This window comes from Myotis myotis, unplaced genomic scaffold, assembly GCF_014108235.1.
Source record: "Myotis myotis isolate mMyoMyo1 unplaced genomic scaffold, mMyoMyo1.p scaffold_m19_p_10, whole genome shotgun sequence".
In the NCBI taxonomy this organism is placed as follows: domain Eukaryota; kingdom Metazoa; phylum Chordata; class Mammalia; order Chiroptera; family Vespertilionidae; genus Myotis; species Myotis myotis.
The window spans coordinates 77,431,089-77,446,344 of NW_023416314.1; the positions used below are offsets into that span (position 1 = coordinate 77,431,089).

General features: G+C 57.6%; 2 protein-coding genes across 13 annotated transcripts; one reads left to right on the plus strand and one right to left on the minus strand.

The window, feature by feature from the left end:
* Positions 1–1,207: 1,207 nt before the first annotated feature.
* On the plus strand, positions 1,208–8,461 carry TMEM134 (transmembrane protein 134). Of its 12 annotated transcripts, none has more exons than XM_036326448.1 (7): positions 1,208–1,463; positions 2,322–2,386; positions 2,868–2,930; positions 3,045–3,121; positions 5,245–5,289; positions 5,436–5,489; positions 5,597–5,929. In XM_036326448.1, the coding sequence occupies exons 1-7, from the start codon at positions 1,290–1,292 to the stop codon at positions 5,677–5,679; spliced, it is 561 nt and encodes a 186-aa protein (XP_036182341.1). In that variant the 5' UTR covers positions 1,208–1,289; the 3' UTR covers positions 5,680–5,929. The 12 variants fall into 12 exon arrangements, 8 of the variants coding, with proteins under 8 accessions (XP_036182341.1, XP_036182344.1, XP_036182339.1 ...); XM_036326446.1 differs by having other exon boundaries at positions 1,210–1,463; positions 2,838–2,930; XR_004970589.1 differs by lacking the exons at positions 1,208–1,463; positions 5,597–5,929 and adding exons at positions 1,486–1,926; positions 4,978–5,135 and having other exon boundaries at positions 2,838–2,930; positions 5,436–5,495.
* A 1,807-nt stretch (positions 8,462–10,268) lies between these two features.
* CABP4 (calcium binding protein 4) lies at positions 10,269–13,388 on the minus strand. The gene is given in 7 exon segments (XM_036323928.1): positions 10,269–10,297; positions 10,403–10,550; positions 10,877–10,986; positions 12,385–12,528; positions 12,608–12,638; positions 13,004–13,333; positions 13,335–13,388. Coding segments are annotated over 7 exon segments (846 nt in total).
* Positions 13,389–15,256: the final 1,868 nt, after the last annotated feature.

Genomic DNA, 15,256 nt, shown 5'->3' on the forward strand with positions numbered 1-15,256 from the left:
CATCCACAGAAGAAGAGCCAGTGTCACGTGTGGTAGAAAGCCAGGCAGGCTTCCAGGAAACGGGCTGAGCCCACGGACGGAGGGAAGACGGGGAGAGGAAGAGGGAAATGGTTCAGAGTGATGATGTGTCACACACAGACATGACTGACTCAGCTCCGTGTCAACAGAATAAAGTGGGGTGGCCGGGAGGAGGAGGATGAGCACCCCTGGAGCCAGGGGCCTGCGTTCCAACACCCTTCTCCCCCTTGCACGCACTGGGGATCTTAACAAAGCCCACATTCGTGTCTTACACAAACGTTTACTGAGCATGTACTTGGTGCCCAACGTTGTGCTGGGCACTGCAGACACAGCGGTGAGAAAAAGGGTAATTCAAGGTAAGTGCTGGATGTGAAACTGAAACGGACTACATTGCAGGGAAAGGGACGTGGCTTCCCTGAGAGATGGGTGCTTTGCAGGCGCAGGTGACAGCGGGTGCAGAGCCCTGAGGTGGGATAAGCTTGGCCTGCAAGGCCGAGGCCGAGGCGGGTGAAGGGGGCAGAGGAGGACTTGATGAGACTGGGGGAGGCAGGCAGAGGCCAGAGTGTTCAGAGCCTGTGGGCCTGAGCCAGGGGGTCAGATCTTGTTCTAACCACCATGGAAAGCCACGGGAGTTTTACAGAGGAGTGACTTCGCAGCATGCTTGCTTTTACGCTTTTTAAAAAAGTTTTATTTAAGAACAACGCACCGAGAAAGGAATCAGGTATGTTTTTAAAGAACAGTTTGGCTGCGGGGTGGAGTGGATTGCAGGCGAGTGGGAGCCACCTGAACTCTGCGAGCCTGTCTGCACGGATGCAAGGCGGTGAGAAGGAACGCCCGCCCGTGCAGGGCCCCGGTGACGGGTGCGGAGCGGTGCCCTTCGGGCTCCTTGGCGCGGAAGGAGCGGCTGGAATGCAAGGGCCGCGCCTGGGGCCGGTAGGATGGCGCCCGGCAGGCAGCCCTCCAAGCCCGCGGCACAGACGTGGGGGCGGCGTCGGAACCCGGCACCCGCCGTTGTTCGCGAAGGCGGCCGCTGGGCGGCGCTAGGGCCCAGCGCGGCCCGAACCGGAGGAGGCCCTGCCCGCTCGGCAGCTCGGCGCTCGGCAGCGCGGGCCTGCGGGGGCGGGGCGTAGCGCGGGGGCGGGGCCTCGGCGAGCGGCGCCCGGCTCCCTAGACGACGGCGCGAGGCCGGGCCTGCGTGCGGGGGCGGGGCCGCGGCGAGCCGGGCAGGGGCGCGGGTGGCGGCGGCGCGGGGCGCCGGACCTGGCGGGGCCATGAGCGCCGCCCGGCCCCAGTTCAGCATCGATGACGCCTTCGAGCTGTCCCTGGAGGACGCGGGCCCGGGGCCCGAGTCCAGCGGGGTCGCCCGCTTCGGGCCGCTGCACTTCGAGCGCCGGGCGCGGTTCGAGGCGGCCGACGAGGACAAGCAGTCCCGGCTGCGCTACCAGGTGACCGGCCCGGCCCTCCTCACCCCCGCCCGGCTCCGGGCGGGACCCCGGCCGGACCTGGAGGACCCCAGCTCTGGGAGAACCTGCCGCGAGGCCCTGGCCGGAGTGGGAGGCCGCCCCGCGACGCGGCCCCTGATGGAGCCCGGCCCAGACCCTCTCGGCTCCGATGCTGGTCCCCAGCCGCCACCCGAGCGCCCAGGGACCGGCCCCGGGGGGGCCCTCCCAGCCCCGCCGCGGGCCTCGCCCTCCCTGGGCGCCGCCCCCTCCCTCCTCGGATGTGAGGAAGGAGCTGGGGAGCCCTTCGGTGCCTGGACCAGACCTCGTCCATGTTCAGGGCAACCAGATGCTCTGGCAGGAACCTGCGCCCCCTCTTCTGTTCCGAAGGCTCCATCCCTCCGCCCCCCGCTCACAGGAGCCCTTGCCCACCTCGACTCCCTCCAGCTGGAAATCCCCCTTTTCCCAGGTGACCTCCACCAACCCTAGGATCCTTTTCGTGGAGACTTGGACCAGATTCTTGTGCCCCAAACCGGGAAACCACGGGCCTGCCCTTCCCTGCACCCCAGATCCAGAGCCTCTGAAATACCACCCCAACAGCTGCCCCCTGGCCCCCAAACCTGGGCTAGCCCCTGGCCCCGGGACCTACGCTGGAGGCTGGGAGCCCTCCACCCGCCCCTGCGCTCCTGCCCCCAGAGCCTCCAGCTCCCACCCACTACCTGGTTTCGGTTTGATGATTCACAAACCCGTTCTGCTCCGCCGGGAGGTGGGCGGGGGAGGGGGCAGGCAGGCAGGCAGCTGTGCGGCCCAGGGGGAGTGAGGAAGGGCCTGAGCAGTGACCCTGAGCCCTGTGTTCTGGAATAGAACCTGGAGAACGATGAGGAAGGAACCCAGGTGTCTCCGGAGCCAGATGGGGGAGTCAACACCAGGTCAGGGCCAGGTGGGGACCCACCCTGTACCCCTGTTGCTGTGCCTCTGGCTCCCGTTCAGTCCACCTCCGCCCACTCAGCTCTCACACCCTATCCCACAAGGACCCCTAGCCTGTGATCCCCATTCTCCTGGGTTTCCCTGTCCTGCAGGGTCACCCTACCCTAGTGCCAGCCTCACCCACCCACCCCCACCAGCCTCTTCATCCTGCAGAAAACCCAGCTTGGTCTGGCCCCTACCTTCCCCCAGGTCACACGTCCTGCAGGAATCCCTAGCTCAAACCCCCAACCTTCCACCTCAGTCTGCAGAAACCCCCCCAGCCCTTGAATTCCCTTGATCCCATCCCTGACAGGGCCCCCTACCCTACAGGAACACCCAGCCCTAGTCCCTCTCCCTCCCCAGCCACATGATCATGCCTCCCCTTCCCTCCCACTGGGCCCATCTGTCCTGCAGGGATTCTGGCCGAACATCCTCTGTCCGCAGCTCCCAGTGGTCCTTCAGTACCATCAGCAACAGCACCCAGCGCTCCTACAATGCCTGTTGCAGGTGAGTCCCCACCTCCTTGCCACCCATGGCAGAGCCCAGGACAGACAGCCCTCTGGGTCAGGGAGGGTGGGCCCCCTGTCACCTTTCACACCCACCTGCTCTCCTGCTCCCCAGCTGGACTCAGCACCCTTTGATCCAGAAGAACCGAAAGGTAGTGCTGGCCTCCTTCCTGCTGCTGCTGCTGGGGTTGGGTGAGTGTCCCTGAGCCCCTGGGAGGAGTCCGCCCTCCTCTGCAGGCTCTGCATTCCCTTGGCACAGAGCCTCCCAGCATCCTGAGGAGGCAGCTGGCTGCCATCACCCCCCCTCCCACCCATTACAGGTGAGGACACTGAGGCCTTGAGAGAGGCAGGCCCAGCCTCCTGATCACACAGCCAGGAAATCACAGGAAGTTGAAAGTGGAACCTTGTTCACTGTTCCAAACTGTATTCTCTAACGTGGCCTGTTTAATCCATTTACTCTGTGTCTGCTTCGAACCAGGCGCAGGGCAGGCTTATCTTGCTCAGCTTACAGAGGTCACACAGCCAGGAAGAGGTAGGGTCGCCACCCAGAACCTGTGTGTAGGGCCCAATGCTCAGGGAGGTGCCCGTTCTCATGGGCCAGGGATGCTGAGTGCCCTGCCAGCCTGATCCACAGGACACCTGTCACTCCCAGTTCTCTGGAGTCTGAGAGCTCATGAGAACCTCTCTTCCACCCCACCCCACCCCCATTGCTCAGATAGGAAAACTGAGGCCCAGAGCAGGCAGACCTCACAGCCAGATGTTTTCTGACTCCTCACTTTTCATTCAATGGGGCTGAGGAGTCAGGGTCCCCAGAAACGTTCTAGGGTTGGGATCAAGAGGGGCCCATAAGAAGGCTCCCACTGTGGCCGCTGCCCTCCCTCCTCCAGGAAGGTCACGTCACCTGGACAGAAAGTCGAGCAGCATCCTTGCCTCAGCTCTGGGAGTCTGTGTGCAGGGGAGGGAGCTGCCACTTCTCCAATACTGGCACACAGAGCACTGGTCACACTAGCCACCTGCCTTACCTCATTTTATCCTCTCAACACCCAGCAGGGCGGGCATGATGATCAGTCCAGAAAGGACACAGACTCGGGCAGGTGAAGGGACTTTCTCAGGTCACAGCTAAGACGGAGATGAGCTGGGATTTAAACCCACATTAATGACATCGCCAGGCCTGACATTCCCATAAAGGGCCTTTGTAGGAATTAGAAACAGATGCCTACTCTGAGTGGGCAGAGCCCACAGCCCTAAGCCAGGGTGCAGGGAGTGAGTTCCAGCCCCCATTAAATCCTTTTTGAGGTGCTCTGTACAGGGCAAAACCACATAACAGTTCATAGAGGCTCCTCAAGTCTCTGTGCCGTACCCCCCACCCCATTGCTGCAGAGCCCAGCTCCTCACCTCTCCCCATCCCACCTTACACCTGGGGGCCCAGGACTCTTTCGGTCTGAAAAGTTGATCCAGCCTGACCTGTCCACTTCCCCAGCGTCCACTGTCCTCAGCCAAAGCCCACGGCCGTCCCCGGGCCACAGGCCTTGCCAACTAACTCCTCAAGCCTGGGCTCTTGTCTCTGCAGTCTCACCAAAAGCTGGGAGCTCCTAGAAAGCCCAGGCTTCCTCCAGACTGTTCCCTCTCTGCCTGCGCGACACCCATAGCAAAACGTCTAGTCAGAATGCCACTCCCTTCCAAGTGCAGCCCTGAGCAAGTTACTTCCCCTCTCTGTGCCTCAGTTTCATCTTCTGAGAAGTGGGCATAATCTATGCCTCATTCGGTCAAGGTGACAAAGTGTGCATGTAACACACTTAGCCCAGTGTCTGGCAGCACCTGGAAAGTGTCTGCTAAACGTAAACTGCCATTGCTACTGCTGCCCCTGCTCAGCTTAGGCGCCACTGCCTCCAAGAAGCGCCTCCTTGACCCCCAGGCTCCCATGTTGTCTCTTCTGACCCCACATATCCTAACCACTGGGGCAGTAGCCTGGAGGTTCTTGTTGGTCGCTCTACTAGGGAAGGGCCATGAGGGCAGAGACCTCATCTGCCTCCCCCTGCACCCCCCAGGGATTCCCAATACCAAGTGCTCCAAAATGTTTGTTGACTGACGCAAAGACCACACCAAGGAGCAGATCAAAGTCTCTCCTTACAGACATTTCCCAGGGCCTGCCAGGGCCCTTGCCCTGAAAACAGTTTGGCGAGCGGCCCAGGAGCCTTCAGCTCAGGTGGGGGAGCTCCATTCCTCGGGCCTCAGCCATGTTGGGGGTTGCGGTTGGAGGTCCCAGCTCCTGCCCCTGTTCCCGCCCTCACCCTTGCGGCCCCGTCTGTGTGCAGTGCTGATCCTGGTCGGCGTGGGACTGGAGGTGGCCCCCTCACCAGGTGAGCGCCCCCCCACTCCGCAGGCCGCGCTCACTCCTCTTGTGCCCAGCGATCCTTGGCAAGCCCGCTCCCCTCCCATTACTCACCACCCTCCCAGCCAGAAGGTGCCTCCCTGCCCTGACCTGGCCCCTCCTCTCCTCCCGAAGGTGTCTCCAGCGCCATCTTCTTCGTGCCAGGCTTCCTGTTGCTGGTCCCGGGAGGTGCGAGCCGGCGGGGCGGGGCGGGGCCTGGGGTGGGGGCGGGGCCGCGGGGCGGGGCGGGCCTGGGAGGGTGGGCGAGCGCAGGCGCTGACTGGCCCCGCCCACAGTCTACCACGTGATCTTCATCTACTGCGCGGTCAAGGGCCACCGGGGTTTCCAGTTCTTCTACCTGCCCTACTTTGAGAAGTGAGCCGCCAATGGACAGCCGGACAGCAGGAATCCACGTCGGCCCCGCCGGCCTCCTCTCGTCCCCAGGGGGCGCTCTCGGCCATTGTCCAGTCCGGAGTTTGCTCAGGAAGTTTGGGGCCTGCCGACCCTGCGCCCATTACCTGGGCCTGGAAAGTCGCCCTTTGCCTGCTCTGTGCCTTAACTTATCCTCGGGCCCTGGGACTACTGAGTGGTGGTGTACGCTAATAAAAGGGGTGCCTCTATCCAGCGAAGAATTGCTCTTTCCTTCCAACCTGCCCGCAGCCCCTGCCGCAAAGGCTGCCCCCGGGACTGAAGGGCGCCAGGACCACCCCTCCCAGCACTGTGCACAGGGCAGCCCTGATGCTCCAAGACTTGCCCGCTGCGCGTTATGGGCAGAGCTGGATCCTCGGGCTCTTCGGCCCTGAAAGCCTGGGGGGCCTCTTCCAGCCTCCCCATTGCCCCAGCCCCTTTTTCCACCTGTAGGGGCAGCATTAGTTCCTGTCCTGGCCAAGGGCACTCCGATGACGCAGGCCTGGGGCCTGGAGGCTGCTACCCTGGTTCCAGCCTGGCTCTGGGGCCCTGGGCGGCCACAGCCAGCTCTGAATGTGGGCCATGACAAGGCAGCAGCCCAGCCCCCTCCACCCACTGCCCTACTTCCTAGGCCCAAGGGCTGGGAGGAATAGGAGACAAAGGACAGGGGAAAAGGGCTTTTGGACAGTGAGCTCGGTGATCAAAGACTCTTAGAACCACAGAACATTGGGAACAGGCCGTCTCAGGATTTTGAAAAATCCAAATATCTCAGAATCTTAAGAACAAGGAAACAAAATCTTTGAGAACCTGACATCTGAGATCATAAGAGCTACCATTTATCAAACTCTTAGAAGGCACCGGGACCTGTGCTAAGCACTTAATACAGGTTATTTCTGGTCCTCACTTCCTCACCCCATTTTACAGATGAAAGACCCAGAGAGGTTGACTCACCCAAGGGCAAAGTTAGGGTCATAGCCAGGGTTCCATGGCACCAGTGGGGCAGAGAAGGGCACTGAGCTGGTGGTCACCAACTGGCCAACCTCAGGGCTGGATGAACACTTGTGAGCTGAGGAGACCCTGTTCATGTAATTCCATGTTTACAGTCTGTGTCCCAGGAAAACATGAGTGCCATTAGGGGTTTGGCTTGGTCTGGCCTCCACTATGTATGCAGCAGCCAGGACAGTGCCTTTGGATTTCTGTGACTTTGGGGGGGAAAATGAACACCCAGACCCCTGCTCTCGCTCCTGTTCTCCTGGCCAACCCACACTTCCAACCTGCGGCCCCCTAGTCAAGACACTTTTTGGAGCGCCGCTGGGATGCAGGAACTCCTAAGTCACTGGTTCTTAAACTAGCTGAAATGAAAAGCAATTTTCATTTCTAATTTTGTCATGAATCAATACTTGAAAATAAAATAAAAACTAGAAAAGTGAAATAAAAAACAAAGATATAAAGAATCAAGCCACAGTTTATATTACCAGATTAATCAGACATAAAATTACATTCCAATAAATACAATCAGAACAAACATGGGGGAAAAGAAAGCACGAAAACTAGTCACTGAAAGTAAGCAACACTATGCTCATAACTTTTTGTTATTCCACAATCTTAGCAAAGTTTCCTCAGAAATGGTGATTTTCCATATTACAAGACTCAGGAGTCAGCAAGCTGTAGTCCACAGGCCCAACAGAGCCCCCAAGCTAAGAAGGGTTCTCACATTTTTGTAACAGTTGGGAAAAGTGAAGGAATAATAATAGAAGATTTTTGAACTCATAGAAGTTTATAAAATTCAAACTTCCTTGATCAATAAATCAAGTTTAATTAATTCTTTATTAAAGTTCCAATACAGCCACACTCATTTGTTTATGTGTAGACTCTGGCTGCTTGGTGACCCAGACTACAACCTCAGAGTGAGCAGCTGCAGCAGAAAATGTGCTCCTCAGCCTCAAATCTTGACTATCCAGCCCTTTACAGAAAACATATGCCACCCCTGGAGCTGAAGTACGGCAGCAATCATCTCAGGTAGAAACTATAGTTTAACTTTAACCCTGCTGTTTGGTTTCTGTACTTATTTGTTTGCTAAAATAATAGAAAAGCTATTTTGATTCTCTGAATTATATAAATCACCCCATTCGATTGAATACCCTATTGATTGTACTGTGAATATCCCATTGGTTGTGGTCATACTGGTCTTAGAAAGCACATTTAGACTAGTTTTCGTGCTTTCTTTTTCCCCATGTTTGTTCTGATTATATTTATTGGAATGTAATTTTATGTCTGATTAATCTGGTAATACAAACTGTGGCTTGATTCTTTATATCTTTGTTTTTTGTTTCACTTTTCTAGTTTTTATTTTATCTACCTCAGTGTAAGAGAGACACATCGACTGGTTGCCTCCCGCACGCACTCTGACCTGGGCCAGGGATTGAACCTGCAACCCAGGTACATGCCCTTGGCTGGGAATTGAACTTGTGACCCTTTGGTTCTCGGGCCGGCACTCTCACCACTGGGCAACACCAGCAGGGCTACATTAGAACTTTAAACGTTTGATTGGGGGTCTGTCAAAGGGTTCCTCCCTCCCTTCCACTCTCTCAGAAAAGCAATGGAAAAAGTATCCTCAGGTGAGGATCAACAACAACAAAACTGAAGCCTCCCCTCCCGCCTTCCATTTTGCTTTGTCTATTATTTCAGTCCCTTCTTGTTTTTAAATCCCCCAAATAAAATTTGTAAAGTAAATGCTTCTTTAAATCCACCAATGTGTTTCCTGGTTTCTTTCCTGACTGTTACTTGGTACACATTCTGCCTTCATTCTGGATGGAAGTTCCTTCTCACAGGAGCCATCCCTTCAATGCGAGATATGGGTGGAACCCATATCTTTCGCTTTCCTTTTGTATTCTGCAGTTTCACTGAGATGCAGCTAACTTTTTTTTTTTTTTTTTTGAGAAGATAAAGGATATGTGTTTATTTCCGGGTAGATATACATTTAATTTTATTTATTCTTCTCTGGCTCCCATGTGCTCCTTCAGTCTGGGCACTTGTCTTTGTGGGAAAACTTCATCTCTCTGAATATGGCTTCATGCCCTTCTCTCTGTTTTCTCCTTTTGAAACTCCTAAGGACTTGTAATTACCCTTTAAATTTTTCCCATCTTTTTATCCTTCAGTGCTACCTTAGTGGTGATTTCTTAGGTAATAGTTTCTAGTTCATTAATCCTCTCTAATCTGCTTCTAATCTGCTGTTTAACTTATTGATAATTTTTTTCATTCCAATGGCTATATCCTTTATTTTTAGAAGTTCTATTGTTAGCTTTTGAAATCTCCCTGTTCAATTTTAATACTATCCTGCATATTGGTCTCTCTTCCTTCTTTTATCTCAGTACTAGAGGCCTGGTGCACGAAATTCATGCATGGGTGCGGTCAGTCCCTAGGCCTGGCCGGTGATCGATGCAAAAGCTTCTGGTGTGGAAGGGCAGGTCCCAGCTGACCTCTGGGTCCTGGGCAGCACCTGGCTTCATCTTCAGAAGTGACAGTGTGTGTGTGTGTGTGTGTGTGTGTTTTAAGTCCTATGTGCCAGGGTTGAAAGTGTGCCCTCTTCAGCAATTGCTTTCCTATTTCTTCAGCTTTCCATGCCATGGGGCCAGACCACACTCCTGTTTGACGTGCAGGCCTGTGTTCTGGGCTCTCTAGTGTAACTTTTCCTGCTCAAGGCCCTGGACATCTGTACCCCTGCTAATTCCTCAGGCTGGTCAGTGGAAGTATATTTTGGTTCCCTTTTGAAGTACAGGATACCTTGTTGAGACCCTTGAATGTACTTAGGGTCATGTCTTGCACCTCAGCCTCTTACTGTCTTTGGTCCCTCCTGGGTGTTAGAGCCCAGGCTCTCAACCCTCCGGTCTGAAGCCCCCACAGTGTCCACTCCCTCCCATCACCCAGCTTGGAGTTCTCTCTTTGTCTTTGGTACCTAAGGTTATCCCTCTTTTTTCTTTCAAGTTCAGCATTTTTTAAAAAAACATTTCTACACACAAGTAGTAGGAGGCCACCCTCTCAATCTTCCCCCCAAAACTGCCCCGCTTTTTAAAATCCTCACCCGAGGATATGCATATTGATTTTAGAGACGGGGGAAGGGAGAGAGAGAGAAACATTGACGTGAGAGAGAGCCTCATGGGTCGCCTTGCACACGTGCCCTGACCAAGAATGGAACCCACAACTAGGCATGTGTCCTGACTGGGAACTGAACTCGCAACCTTTCAGTATAAGAGGCAAAGCTCTAACCAACTGAGCCACATCTGCCACGGCAAAACTGCCCCATTTTTTAACGCTGCCCGTGCCAGGTAGCTCCGTACCCGCCGAGGGCCCGGAGAGACCCCCATCTTGCTCATCCTGGGGAATGACAGGCAGCTGAACCTGGGTTTTCTCTTAGCACCTCGGGTGGGAAGGAGATGAAGATGGGGGTGGCCAGGGGACAAGCCAAGTTGCCAGCCAGGTGGTGTCAGGGGCAGAAGTCTGCTGGTCTCTTCCATCCTGGGGCCTCGGGGGAGGGTGTGCGGCATGAACCCTGCTGGAGCCTCAGTGGGTGAAAAGCATCATCACAAACTCTGCAGAAGAGATGGCCCGTCCAGGTCAGGGATCCCAGGAGGCGCTGGGCTCAGCCTGGGGGCTGGCGGGTGGGGGAGGCACCCGGGTGGGGGCAGGACACTTACCATCGAAGTCCACGGTGCCGTCCCCATTGAGGTCTACATTTCGGAGCATCTCCTCCACCTCAGGATCCGCCAGCGGCTCCCCCAGCAGAGCCGGTGCGGCCTGTCGCAGCTCTGCCACTGTGATTCGTCCATCCCTGTCCCTGTCAAACTAGGATCGCGGCAGGGTTCAGCCCCTCCCACCCAAAGCCATCCCCACCTTACCACGCGCTGTGCTTGGGCGCCCTACCTCCCATAGTCCAAACCCTCCCTCTCCTGCTCCTGGAAGCCTCCCTGAGTGGACCCCCAGCGCGGGGAGCCACATCCTCTCCAACCCCTCCCTGGCCCTGGTTCCCATCTCTGCAGGGCTCTGGGCCTCCCCGGGCTGAGCCCCCCCCCCCCCCCCCCGATCTGCGTCCCTCCTGGCCTGGGTGGGGGTCCCATAAGGATGCCGTCCAGACGCCCACGCAGCGCCCGCCTCGCTGCCTCGCCCCACACCTCTCGGAAGGCGATGCGCAGCTCCCGCACCCCCAGCATGTGTGCCGTCTCCTCCCTCAGCTTCGGGGCCATCAGTTCCACAAACTCCTCGAAGTCCACACGGCCACCCACTGCAGACCCAAGCAGAGTGTCACCATGGGGGCTGGGGCCCTGGGAGGGACAGCATGAGGGCCAGTCCCTCCTGGCACTGCCTACATCCAGGAAAGAATGAACACCCAGCACCATACCCTCAGGGGGATAGGAGGCTGGAGCCCCACTGTCTGCTGGGGGTACACTCAGTGAAGCCCCCCGGGTTGCAGGGCGGGGGAAGAGACCAGGCTTTGGAACCAGACAGCCCCTGGTCCCAGCCCTGGCTCTGCGGCCGCTGGTGCGTGGCCTTGGGTGACTGACTGAACTGCCCTCCTTACCCTAGGCTGGGGGCAAGAGAGCCGAGTGGTGCTCGCGGGGCTGGAGCTCATGGCTTTCACTTATGTGGACCCCTGTGGGCAGCAATAAATGCCCCTAAAGAAATGTACCCATGTTGCCCCTTGCTCTAAGATATCATCTATACTAATAAAAGGGTAGTATGCTAATTAGACTGGACGTCTTCTGGACAAAGCCACGGTGGCAGGGGCCGAGGCAGAGGTGGTTAGGGGTGACCAGGCCGGCAGGGGAGGGCAGTTAGGGGGATCAGGCTGGCAGGGGAGGGCAGTTACAGGAGTTAGGCTGGCAGGGGAGAGCAGTTAGGGGGATCAGGCAGGCAGGCAGAGTGATTAGGGCAGGCAGGCAGGTGAGCAGTTAGGAGCCAGAGGTCCTGGATTGCGAGAGGGATGTCCGACTGCTGGTTTAGGCCCTATCCCTGGGGCCTAAACTGGAAGTTGGACATCCTCCAAGGGATCCTGGATTGGAGAGGTTTCAGGTCAGGCTGAGGGACCCGCCCTCCCCACCACCACCACCCTGTGCACGAATTTCGTGCACCGAGCCTCTAGTCAATTATAAAAAAACACCGATTGTCAAATAACAGCTTTGAGGAAAGAAAGGAGCATAAACCAAAATGTCCACATGAATTGTAAGTCACATCCCACTCTGGAGCCTAAAAGAGGAAGCAGGTGCAGGTGTCCTGGAAGGGAGGTGACTCTGATATTTGACAAATCAGCTAATGATAACCACAGTGTCCGCCCTTCCTATGTTTAATCACTAGAGTGGCCAAGATTCTGTCACACTAGGCCTCACTGAAGCTCAGGAGGCTCTTTTTAGGGGACGGGGGGGAGGGGGGAGGGGGGGCTGGGGGAGAGATGGCCAGCCAGCAGGAGGCATTTCCTCACAACGTCAGAGGCAGGCTTCTTCAACCCGTCACCATCGAGCCCCAAGGTCTCTCTTGAATGCCCAGTGCCTTCCTTGCCCCCTGGTGTCCCTGCAGCTGAAGGGGCCAATGTCAAACTGTCCTGGAAACTGTCATCTCCCTGCCCCACCCCCATCCCCCCGCTGGACGCTTAGGGCTGCCCAGGCAGGTGGGGTCAGGCACTGACTTCGCATCTTGACGTGCTGGGAGACCTCAATGAGCTCCATCTCCGTGGGCATGTAGCCCAGCGTCCGCATGCAGGTGCCCAGATCCCGGTAGCCAATGTAGCCGTCACGGTCAGTGTCAAACTCCTCGAAGGCGGCCTGCAGCTCTGCAGGGGAGGGAGGTCAGGCCCAGGAGCCAGGCTCAGGGACACCCCCCACCCGCTGCCTCCAGGAAAGGTCACTCACCGTCCAGCTCCTCGGGGCCCAGCTCTCGGTCCTGCAGGGGCACAGTCCAGCATGTCCCAGGGCCAGCCCACTCCAGCCCCCACCCACACTGGCCTGGGCAGGGCCAGTTCCACAAGGGCAGGAGAAGGCAGCTGAAGACCTGTGGGCCCCAGGAAAAGAGACACCCCCCTTCCTGCTCCTGGGGTCCTGAGTTCTCACAGAACCTGGGTCTGAGGTTTGGCTCCACTGACCAGGCCAACCCAAGACCTATGCTTCTTCAAACTCCAGATACCCTGCCCCAGGGTCCAGAGGAGAAGGGGCAGGAGGCCTGAGCTCCAGGGGCATGGTAGGCTGAACCTGGGGGGCAAGTTCCACCCCCACTCCCAGGCCCCCAGCCCTGCCCAGGCCCCACCTGACCTTCCCGAAGATGTGGTTGAGCAGGGGCCCATATGTCTTCTGAGCAGCATCCTGCCAGGGGGCAGGACGATGCCGGTGGGACTGGCGACGAGAGGCCGACCTGGGGGCTGCAGGGGCTGGCTCCTCCTGTCCTCCTGTCCTCGAGGGGCTCTTGCTGCCCCCTGAGGCCTCAGGGCACTGGATGGGGGTCTGCTTCCCAGAACTGTCAGCGCCTTTCCGGGACCCTTGGAGCCCCCTCTCCCTCTTGCTTCTCCTCCTGGTCAAGGGTTGTCCCTCAGCACCACTGCTGGGAGCCATGACGCCCACGGGGGATTTTTGGGGGCTGGAGGCGGGGGCTGGAGGCCCGGGCTGGGCCATGCTGCCCCCTCACCTGCGCTGTGGCCATGTGCAGACAGGCGACAGGGCTCAGAGATGCAGCACGAGGAAGCACCCTTGGCTCTCGGGACGCATAAAGCTGCTTATACGCCCTGAGAGCGGATGGCCTGGGATCAGGGTCTGAGGGGATTAGGCTAAGTGAGGCAGGCAGCCCAGACCCTAATCGGGGCCCTCTGGCCGGCATGGCCAGGGCAGAGCCAGATGGGGAACTGTTCTCAGCAACAATGAGTGCCAGGACATGGTGGCTGTAATGAGCTTCAGACTGCTGCTCTGCCCACTGGCCACTGATGACCCAGCCAATTCCCCTCTCTAAGCCTCAGTGTCTTATCTATAAAATGGGGCAATATTGCTGAAGAGTCAAGGACTCGGCCCAGTTGTGTGACGTGGGCAGAGCGTTGCTAGGAGAGGACAAGAGAAGGCAGCTCAGGCCGGAGGAAGAGTGTCGGCAAAGGCTGGGAGGTGGGCAGTGTAGGCTCAATGGCCCCCTGCGGCCCCCGCCTGGGGGACATCCTGGCTGGAGCAGAGAGTGTATGAAACTGAGGAAGAGCGACCTTGGATGCTGGATTTAGGGACGTGGCGGTGAGGTCAGAGGAGTGGACCCCGAGGAGTCCCAGCGCCTGCACTGGGCTGGAGAGACCCATGGCGAGGAGGTTGCAGTCATCTGGCATTTTCAAGAATTCGGAGCCTGGTTGGTCACTTGGCCCTACTGGGCCGAGGTTAGGGTTTCCCGGTGAGCAGCCCCATGAATGATTGATGTCCTCTCAGCTTGGGTTTCATGCCGGCCGCCTTAGCGCCGCCGGGCGCCATGCAGCAGGCCCCGGCGTGGGGCCCTGCAGACGGCTGGACCTCGGGGCAGCCAGGCACCACGCCCTGCTCTTTGCAGCCAGCAGCCATCCCTCACAGGTAAGCCAAGCCAGGGCTCTGATGGGCAGGGGCTGGAGCCTGCAGAGTGGGGTCTGCCAAGCAAAAGCCCTGGGTGGGCTGCTGTGGGGAGGCCACGGGGCTAAAGACCAGATGTCAGGCGCCATGGCCACAGGCGGGTCCAGCGTTTCAGTGGCCTCTGCTTCATCCCCTGACTCCACGCTGTTGTCAGGGCTTTTTGTCCTCAGAGGGAAACTCGCTCCACCAGCGAGGGAAGTGGGGGTGGCAGCCACCTCGTTCTCATCACACTGCTGAGCCCCCTTCTCTGCTCAGTAGCCTCAGAGGGCCCCCTCCTGCCTGAGCTGGGGAGAGGGTCGCAGAGGGGCTGGAGGATGATGAAGAGTGGCTCCCAGGACGGCCTTCCTGGCCCCAGGCCACTGGGGTCGGGAGCTGCAGACCTCACCCTGAGGTCAGAGTTGTGCTGGATGGGGGAGGGGCTCAGCCCCAGACTTTCTGTCATCCTTGAATTCCTGTGTACCCAGGGGACCTGAGCCCTTCCTTTTTGGAATCTTAAACACTTGAACCCCAGGATACCAGACAAAAAGGGGCCTGCAGTGATCTGACCCAGTGGTTTTCAAACTGTGTTCCCTGGGGCCCTACGGGTACTCTCCCTTCCTTTCATCTGAGTACTCCCTTTTAGTTCATAGGAGTTCCACTAGAAAGTTTACTTAAAGATTCACCAGCTTTAAAAATATGTTATCAAGCCTCTGGTTCAGTCTACTTGGACACAATGGGATTCCGAGTGGCAGAATGGTCATGTCTGAGTTCAAGTCCTGGTGTCTCCCTTCCTACCTCTGACCTTGGGCAAGTCACTGAGCCTCTGAATTTTCCTCTCATCACCTGCAAAATGGATTTCGTGAGGACTAAGTGAGGTCATCTATTAAAGTCCCTGGCATAGGGTAACGACCCGAAAGGTGGTGAGGAGGCTCAGAGGGGGACAGTGACTGCCTGGAGATG

Coding starts and splice junctions, on each gene's coding strand:
- TMEM134 (XM_036326443.1), top strand. CDS start 1,630: ATGCTGGTCCCCAGCCGCCACCCGAGCGCCCAGGGACCGGCCCCGGGG. Junction 2,387..2,837: donor GATGGGGGAGTCAACACCAG/GTCAGGGCCAGG, acceptor TCTGTCCTGCAG/GGATTCTGGCCGAACATCCT. Junction 3,122..5,244: donor GCTGCTGCTGCTGGGGTTGG/GTGAGTGTCCCT, acceptor GTCTGTGTGCAG/TGCTGATCCTGGTCGGCGTG.